The sequence below is a fragment of the Suricata suricatta genome, chromosome 11 (genome assembly GCF_006229205.1).
Source record: "Suricata suricatta isolate VVHF042 chromosome 11, meerkat_22Aug2017_6uvM2_HiC, whole genome shotgun sequence".
Taxonomy (NCBI): domain Eukaryota; kingdom Metazoa; phylum Chordata; class Mammalia; order Carnivora; family Herpestidae; genus Suricata; species Suricata suricatta.
Window position 1 is genome coordinate 9,775,520 of NC_043710.1, and position 9,437 is coordinate 9,784,956.

At 50.4% G+C, this 9,437-nt stretch overlaps 1 protein-coding gene across 1 annotated transcript in view; it reads left to right on the plus strand.

The window, feature by feature from the left end:
* Positions 1 to 923: 923 nt before the first annotated feature.
* The window catches only part of SLC15A3 (solute carrier family 15 member 3), a 20,667-nt gene continuing 12,153 nt past the window's right edge, over positions 924 to 9,437 (plus strand). Inside the window, exon 1 of the mRNA XM_029915452.1 lies at positions 924 to 970. Within this exon, the coding sequence (XP_029771312.1) occupies positions 924 to 970 (47 nt within the window). The remainder of the gene's footprint in view (positions 971 to 9,437) is intronic.

A 9,437-nucleotide genomic window follows, 5' to 3' on the forward strand; every position in this document is an offset into this window, starting at 1 on the left:
AAATTCTCCCTGCGACCGTTTGAACCTTGGATTAGAACGTTCGGTGTTGAGACACACTCACTGATGACATACATCTTCTGTATTCATTTCTGTTGTTATCCGAGTCCCCCAAGTCAGGGGACTGACAACAGAAGGGTGTGCTCTCACAGCTCTGGAGGCCGCAAGTCTGACATCAAGATGTTGGTAGGGATGCACTCCCTCCAGAGGCCCTGAGGGCACCCAGGCGGCTCAGTCCGTCAAGCGTCCAACTCCTGCTCAGGTCATGATCTCAAGATTTGTGGGTTCGAGCCCCGCGTGGGGCTCTGTGCTGACAGCTGGGAGCCTGGAGCCTGGTTCAGATTCCCTGTCTCCTTTCCTCTCGGCCCCTCCCTGCTCGCACTCTGTCTCTGTCTCTGTCTCTGTCTCTGTCTCTGTCTCTCTCTCTCTCAAGTAAATAAAAACATTAAAAAACAAAATAAAAACAAAATCTGTCCCTTGTCTCATGGAGGTGGGAGGTCCTTGGCATTCCTTGATTTGCAGCCACATCTTTCCAGTCTCAGTCTCCGTCTCCCCAGTGCCTTCTCTTCTGCGCGGCTCTGTCTCATCTCCCCCTGTCTTGCTCTTATGAGGACACTTGTCGATGGCATTTTGGGCCACCAGAATAACCCAGAATAAGCACCCCCTCTCAAAATCCGCAATTGAATGACATCTTTTGTTCTGTCAGATAATATTCATAGATTCCAGCGATTAGGATGTGGACATATTTGGGGGGGCACCAATCAGCCTGCTACACCCTTTAACAGCAGACCTTTGTATAATGGCACTTCTCCACCGGGGGACATCTGGCAGTGTTTATTACCTCAGAGGGAGAAGAGGACAGCTAGCATCCTGCTGACAGAGGCCAGGGGTACTGCTGGTTACCCTCCAATGCACAGACAGGCCCCATGGCAAAGAGGCGTCTGCTCCGAAGTGTCAGCAGTAGCAAGGTGGAGTAAGTCTGACTTATAGTAAGTTATTATTACCTTACGCCCTATCTGAAAAGCCCCCACGGTCACCTCTGTGTCTTGTTGCAACTCAGTTTTCATTGTAGCCTTTATTACATGTGACATTAAATACACCCTGTTCTATCTGATTCCCTTCTCTTCGTTTGTTCCCTGTCTGTTCTGTGTATTTACTCGTGAATTGAGGTGCAGACATTTCCTGAGCTCTTACCAGGCTGAGTTATCTCATTTGGATACTTGAAGAAAAACCTGTAGGGTTAAGTATTTTCATACTCCATTAAAAAAAATTTTTTTAATTTATTTTTGAGAGACAGAGAGAGACAGCACAGGCAGGGGAGGGTCAGAGAGAGAGGGAGGTACAGAATCTGAAGCAGGCTCCAGGCTCTGAGCTGTCAGCACAGAGCCCGACGCAGGGCTTGAACCCATGACCCGTGAGATCATGACCTGAGCCAAAGCCAGACGCTTAACCAACGGAACCACACAGGCGCCCCTCCATTTTGCAGATAAAGAAACCGAAAGGGTTAAGGAACTCAATGAAGATCGCACAGCTCTTGAGAGGTCAAGACAGGGCCTTTTCTCCAGTGTCTAGCCCCAGGGTTTATCCCTCTATGGAGGGTAGACCCACAATGTGGCCAGCACAGTGGCAGGCCCTGGGACACAGAGATGACGAAGACACAACTCCTGTCCTCGGAGAGTCACTAGTTGAGTGGGAGAAATAGGCAAGTAAGCAAGACCTTTATGACATGAGTCCCTGCAGCGGGCTCTGGGAGGCTAATCTGAACTTGGGAAACCAAGGGAGACTTCTGGGAAGAGGTGGCATCTCACTCAAGTCCTGGGGGAGCAGGAATTCATTAGTCAGGGAGGTTCTAGGCTGGGGGAGCAGCACGTGCCAAGTCCAAGATGAGAGACAGGACTGGAAGCTGACAGAGGCCGAGGGGCAGCATGGGGGCAGGAGGTCTGGAGAGGGACTTGCCAGGGATGAGGCTCAGGGGGCTGGCAGGGGAGGGGACTGAGGAGTTCAGACAACAAGGACAACAAAGGGGGACCCCCTGCAGGGTTGCAAGCACTCTGTCACAGAAAGGTGCCCCTGCAATGGTCCAGGCAGGGAAGGATGGCTGCCTGGATGGGACAGAAGTGGATGGACATGAGATAGAGAGTTGCCAGGCAAGACCAATGACTTGGGGGCAGGGCCCCAGGGGATTCTGGAACAGCCGCAGGCATGCCGGCCAGTCATTTTTCTAAGACGTTGGTGGGCGTGTACATTTAGTAAAAGAAAAGAGGCGCCTGGGTGGTTCAGTTGGTTTAGCATCCGACTTTGTCTCGGGTCATGATCTCACAGTCCGAGAGTTCAAGCCCCTTATCAGGCTCTGTGCTGACGGATGAGAGCCTGGAGCCTGCTTCCGATTCTGTCTCCCTCTCTCTCTGCCCCTCCCCCACGCATGCTCTGTCTCTCAAAAAATGAATAAATATTTTTTTAAAAATTAAAGGAAATAATGTGTAACAATGATCGTTGGTGGCACGATCCCAACCCCCCAATCTGCGGATGTTCTCACTCCTGGCTGCTGAGGGGGGGAGGGAAGACGATGCGGGAACTCTACTCCCCCCGCCCCCCCACCGTCCCCAGGCCTGTCCGAAGTCCACGGCCCACATTCAGCTGGGGCCCTGGGAGTGTCCTGCTCGCTCATTCTGGCTTCACGGGCTTGGAAATGTGTCTGCTCCATTCCTCTCCTTCAGAGGCACCCGGCTTTCCCCGTGATCCCTGAAAAGGACCAGAACAGCAGCTCTCAACTTGGTCCTGCAACAGCACAGCGGAGGAAGCGCATCGCGTGCGGCGCGGCCACTTGGGAATCCTGCACAGACGCTTCAGCGGCCGTGCGTGCAGTTCCCGGGCGCCTGCGCGCGCCCCGGAGTGGAGGGACCGGCCCCTCTCGGCGCGGAAGACTGCTGTGGACGGCAGCTGGCACAGCGGGGCAGGGGTGCTCGGGGCTGCCCTTGACCTTTCCTCTGACGTGTCCCTCTCCAGCTTTCGTCCAAGTGCCTCTATTCTGTGGTTTGCACCTATCTCCAGGCTCAGGATCGCCTACAAGTACAGGGGGCAGTTTGGGAACGTAGAAGAGACACCCACGTCTTCTGCCTGTCAAGGTAGAACTGGGGAAGGCCCAGGCGACCGGCTGGTCCCACTTCAGGGGTCCGCCCTGGCCATCCTTAACACACTTGCAGAGAGAGGCCCTGCCTCTTGCCACCCCCAATTTCAAAAGTAGCTAGAAATCTAGATTTTCATGTGAACATTTCTTTTTTGTTAATGTTTATTTATTTTTTTGAGAAAGAGAGAGGGCAGGGAAGGGTCGGGGTGGGAGGTGGACAGAGGATCAGAAGTAGGCTCTGAGCTATCAGCACAGAGACGGACTCGGAGCTCAAATTCATGAGCCACGAGATCATGACCTGGGCTGAAGTCGGACCCTCAACTGAGCCCCCCAGGAGTCCCACACGAACACATCTTAATATTTAAGGAGATAAATAATTTTTAAAAAGTGTTTTAAGTGAAAAAACAATAATGAAAACAAAGACAAAACTTCACGCTATGTGGCCAAATTCTCTCTGGATCAAACTGCCTCTGTTTGTGGGTCATGGTCATGGCCGCCAGCTCTGGGTCTCCTTGGTACTGAAACTTGGCTCTCCAGGTAATCAATGTTTAACCCATGTTCAAGGTTACAGTCACGTCAATGTTCAGAATGCTGTTTCTGCTCCCTGCAAGAGGCAATCTGCCTACATGATCTCCTGAGGTAAGCAGGTCCCAGGACCTTCCCTAGTCACTCCCCCTCTGCTGGGTCCCGGCCCCCATGCACCTTGGGGACGGGGACTGGACAGAAAGGAAGAAACGTCACCTGTCTCTTCTTTGACGCTTTCCTCTCTCGGTTTTTCTCTAAGGGCCACATCACTTTCAGGGGAGCTTCCCTTCATCCTCCAGCTCCCGAAGGTCACTGCAACAAATGCGCACCCTTGTCTGCAAAGCTTAGCCCTCTGGGACCGTGTTTGTCATGTCTGCCACCCTAGTGACCTTGCCAGGAAAGGTCAGAGCTGAGTCTGATGTGGCATGTACTTTGTCATCGCGCTCTTGCCAGGAAAGGTCAGAGCTGAGTCTGATGTGGCATGTACTTTGTCATTGCGCTCTTCCTCCATGTAGAGGCAGGGACAGCTGAACTGGAGGCACGGGGAGAGGCTAGGACACCCCAGTATCTGCCTGCCCCATCCGAAGCACCTGTCCCTGACTGAAGGGGCTGAAACAGAAGCCCGGGTGGAGAGCACTGCCTTTGGTCCTCCTCCCTGCCTCATACCTTACCCTTCGCGGGCTTGTCCACCCATCCCAGCTTGGCTTCTCACCTGATAGGAGGTTTAAGAACGCAGTCTTTGGTGGGATCTACAGCTGTTGACTTTGGACTTCAGCCTTTCTGATGTTATTCTTCAAATCTTGGCTTGGGACCCTCTTTACATTCATCCATTCAACCAGTGTTTATTGAGCACCTACTATGGGCCAAACACTGGACACTTGTGGAGAATAAAAGGCTAGACAAGCCTCTTCAACAAACAGTGCTGGAATAACTAGACATTCACGTGGGATAAAATGTAGCTCAGGGCGCTTGGGGGGCTCAGTTGTTAAGTGGCCGACTCTTGATCTCAGGTCAAGTCACGATGTCAATGGTTTGTGAGTCCAAGTCCCACGTTGGGCTGTGTGCTGATAGTGGGGAGCCTAGTTGGAATTCTCTCTCTCCCTCTCTCTCTCAAAATAAATGATAAGAAGACATTTTAAAAAATGGATCTAGACACAGGCTTTACATACTTCACAAAAATTAACTCAAAAATGGATCATAGGCTTAAATATAAAACACAAGACTTAGGGCGCCTGGGCAGCTCAGCTGGTTAAGCCTCCAACTTCGGCTCAGGTCATGATCTCATGGTTTGTGGGTTCGAGCCCTGCATCAGACTCTGTGCTGACAGCTAACTCAGAGCCTGGAACCTTCTTCAGATTCTGTGTCTCCCTCTCTCTCTACCCCTCCCCTGCTCATGCTCTGTCTCTCTCTCTCTCTCAAATGTTAAAAACTTTAAAAACACACCCCCCCACACAAGACTATGACATTCCTGAAAGATAACAGGAGAAAGCCTGCATGACCTTGAATGTGGTGATGACTTTTTAGATGCAATGCCAAAGATGTGATCCGCAGAATACATAAGCTGATTTCATTAAACTAACAACTTCTGCTCTGTGAAAACAATATCAAAAGAATTAGACAATCACAGCATGGGAGAATAGACTTGCAAAAGACACCTCTGATACAGGGGAGTGGTCCAAAATATACAAAGAACTCTTAAAACTCAACAATAAGAAAGCAAGCAACCTGATTTAAAAAGGATCCAAAAGGGGCTCCTGGGTGGCTCAGTTAGTTCAGTGTCCGACTTTGGCTCAGGTCATGCATGATCTCATGGTTCATGAGTTCGAGCTGGACATCAGGCTCTGTGCTGACAGCTTGGAGCCTGGAACCTGATTCAGATTCTGTGTCTCCCTCTCTTTCTCTCAGCCCCTCTCACTCTTACTCTCTCAAAAATAAATAAACATTAAAAAAAACCAAAAAAAAAATAGAAAAGGATCCAAGGACCTCAACAGACATTTCACCAAAGATAAACAGATCAGAAAGAAGCATATGAGAGGTGCTCGGGCTGCTCAGTTGGTGTGGCATCCAACTCTTGGTTTCAGCCCATGGCACGATCTCACAGTTTCGTGAGTTCCAGAAACATGCCAAGCTCTGTGCTGACAAGGCGGAGGCTGCTTGGGATGCTCTCTTGCTCCCTCTCTCTCTCTCTGCCCCTCCCAACTCACGCTGTCTCTGTCTCTCTCAAAATAAATAAATAGCCCTTTAAAAAGATTTTAGAAAGAAAGAAAGAAGCATAGGAAAAGGTGCTCCACTGCAAAGGAAACAATCAAGAAAACTAATAGGCAACCGACGGAATGGGAAAAGATAGTTGCAAATGGCATATCGAATAAAGGGCTAGTATCCAAAATCTACAAGGAACTCACCAAACTCCACCCCCAAAAAATGAATAATCCACTGAAGAAAAGGGCAGAAGACATGAATAGACACTTCTCCAAAGAGGACATCCAGATGGCCAACAGACACATGAAACGATGCTCAGCGTCACTCAGCATCAGGGAAATACAAATCACAACCACATTGAGATACCGCCTCACAGCAGTCAGAGTGGCTAAAATGAACAAATCAAGAGATTACAGATGCTGGCAAGGATGTGGAGAGACGGAACCCTCCTCCACTGTTGGTGGGAATGTAAACTGGTGCGGCTGCTCTGGAAAACAGTGTGGAGGTTCCTCAAAAAACTATCAGTAGAACTCCCCTATGACCCAGCAATAGCACTGCTGGGGATCTATCCAAGGGATACAGAAGTGCTGATGCATAGGAGCACATGTACCCCAATGTTCATAGCGGCACTTTCTACCATAGCCAAATCATGGAAAGAGCCTAAATGTCCATCAACAAATGAATGGATCAAGATGATGTGGTTTATCTACAAAATGGAATACTACATGGCAGTGAGAAAGAATGAAATCTGGCCATTTGTAGCAACATGGATGGACCTAGAGGGAGTCATGCTAAGTGAAATAAGTCAGGCAGAGAACGACAGATACCATATGTTTGCACTCATAGGTCTAACAGGAGAAACCTAATGGGACCATGGGGAGGGGAAGTGGAGGAAAAGGAGTTAGAGAGAGGGAGGGAGGCAAATCATGAGAGACTCTTTAATACTGCAAACAGACTGAGGGCTGAAGGGGGAGAGGGAAAGAGAAAGGGGGGTGATGGGCATGGAGGAGGGCACTTGTCGGGATGAGCACTGGGTGTTATATGGAAACCAACTTGACAATTAACTATAAATAAGTTAAAATTAAAAAAAGAAAGAAAGGGTGCTCCACATCCTCCCAGCAGGGAAGTACAAATCAAAGCAACAATGAGATGCCTCTACAAGCCTATTAAAGTGGACAAAATCCAGAACACTGACAACGCCAAATGCCAGCAAGAAGCGGGAGTGACAGTTTTCATTCCCTGCCGGGGAGGATGCAAAACGGCACAGCCCCTTTGGAAGACAGTTTGCCGGTTTCTTACACAACTATACATACTCTTGCCGTATGATCCAGCAAGTGTGCCCTTTGGTTTTTACTCAAAGGAGGTGAAAAATTACATCCACACGAAAACCGGCACCAGGATGCTTAAAGCAGCTTCATTCATAATGGCCCAGACTTGGACGCATCCAAGGTGTTCTTCAGGTGACGAATGAACACGTTGTGGTCCGTCCAGACGACGGAATAGTTATTATTCAAAAGAAATGAGGTATCAAGCCATGAAAAGACCCGCAGGGATCTTAGGTGCCTATTACTAAATGAAGGAAGCCAGTTGGAAAAGGCTACCTACTGGATGATTGCAGCCAGATGACACTACGGAAAAGACAGAATGAAGGCAGGGAATAGATGGGTGGTTGCAGGGGTGGGGGTGGGGCGCATACATAAGTGGAGCACAGAGGATTTTTAAGGCAGTGGGAAATCCTCTGTACGATGTTATAATGATGGGCCCATGCCATCATCCATTTGTCTACAGAATGTTCAACACCAAGAGCGAGCCCTAAGGTAAACTGCAGGCTTTGGGTGATCATCACATGTCAATGTCAGTTCATCCTTGACTAAAAGAGGTACCATTTTGGGGAGTGATGTTAATAATGGGGGAGGCTGTGCATGTGTGGGGCAGGGGGGATAAGAATCTCTTCACTTCTCTCTCAATTTGGTTGTAAAGCCCAAACTGCTTTAAAAAAATTAATCCTTTTTTTTTAATGTTTATTATTTTTGAGAGAGAGACAGAGAGCAAGCAGGAGAGGGGGAGAGAGAGAGAGAGAGAGAGAGAGAGAGAGAGAGAGAGCGAGCGACACAGAATCGGAAGCAGGCTCCAGGCTCTGAGCTGTCCGACTAGGGGCTGGAACTCACAGACCTCGAGATCATGACCTGAGCTGAAGTCAGAAGCTTAACCGACTGGGCCCCCCAGGTGCCTCCCAAAAGATTAATTCTTAAAGAAAAACAAAAGGCAAGGTCTTTGACTGAATGGACCTTTTATTGGGGAAGACGGGAAATAGTCGTGGAACGAGTATTCTGTGCTCTGAAGACAGGAAAACAAGACATGTGACAGATGGAGGGTACCGGGGACCCAGCAGGCAAGAGACCATCAGGAAGGTCTCCACGAAGAGGAGACATTGCAGCTGAAATCTGAATTAAGAGAAGAGGCCAGCCATGTAGAGCTCCGGAGGGAGAGCAGTTCTGGCGGAGGGCAGAGCTCAGCAGTCTGGGGGAGCGGAAAGAAGGTCCTGGAGACTGGACTTGAGAGGACATGGGGATGTCGTGAGGTTGGAAGACAGGGGTCAGAACTTTCTGGGCTTTTAGGCCACATGTGAGGGACAGCTCTTAATCCAAGGGCATCGTAGGGCTCTGAGGAGGCCGTGCTGAGGCCCGGTTTGGATTGGTCTGAGGTCCAGACAGCCCTCAATCTCGACTCATTCATGGGCCCTCTGTGGTGACAGACTTCCTGAAGGTGTCCCCGCTTGCTTCCTTCCTCCCAATGGCAGTTACCCAATCTGAGTTGCATTCGGACAGCTTCCTCTGTCACTGGGGAGCCCCTACGGTGGTTCACCCCTAGTTCAGTTAGCATGAGCCAGTCATGCCTCCCCTTTCCTACAGGCCTCTGTCTCTGCATCTGTAAAGTGCAGGGGGGTAGGGGGTGGGTACCAAATGATGCAAATGGCCTTTCAGGGGCTATCACTGTAGCTGTGGATAGTGATTGGAAGAGAAAGCAGCACGAGCGGCATCCAGGGAAGAAATGAAAGTGAAAGATGGAAAACAGTCCTCCAGGCTCCAGAGGTGGGGGTGGGACCGTAGTCTGGGGAAGGAGGGAGATTTTTAGAAAGCCGGACGGGCAGAGATCCTGTGACCCAGGCTTTCATTTCTCCTAAGCACCCCACAGCACCATGTGACACGGCCCACCACAGAAAGGGGAAGCGAGGAGAGCCCAGAATTTCTCAAGAAGCCCAAAGCTGGACGGAGGAGGCTGAGCTGGGAGGAGAGAGAGCCAGAGGGGGCCTGGGAGGAGGGGAGGCAGGGGAGGCAGAAGGGGGGCACAAGGAGAAGGTGGAGGAGACAGCAAGGCGGGTGGGGGCAGAGTGAACCTTGTGGGAGGACCCTCTCCCCAGAGGGCAGGCCAGGTGTCACGGTAAAAGGGACAACAATTCAGACCAGGCGGACCAACCAACCGGGGAGACCTACAGGAAAGGAGGGGGAGGGGCAGAGAAAGTGGGGCAAAAAAGGGTCAGGCAGGAGGGGGGTACCCACAGGGTCGAGAGAAGGGGGAGAAAGAGCTG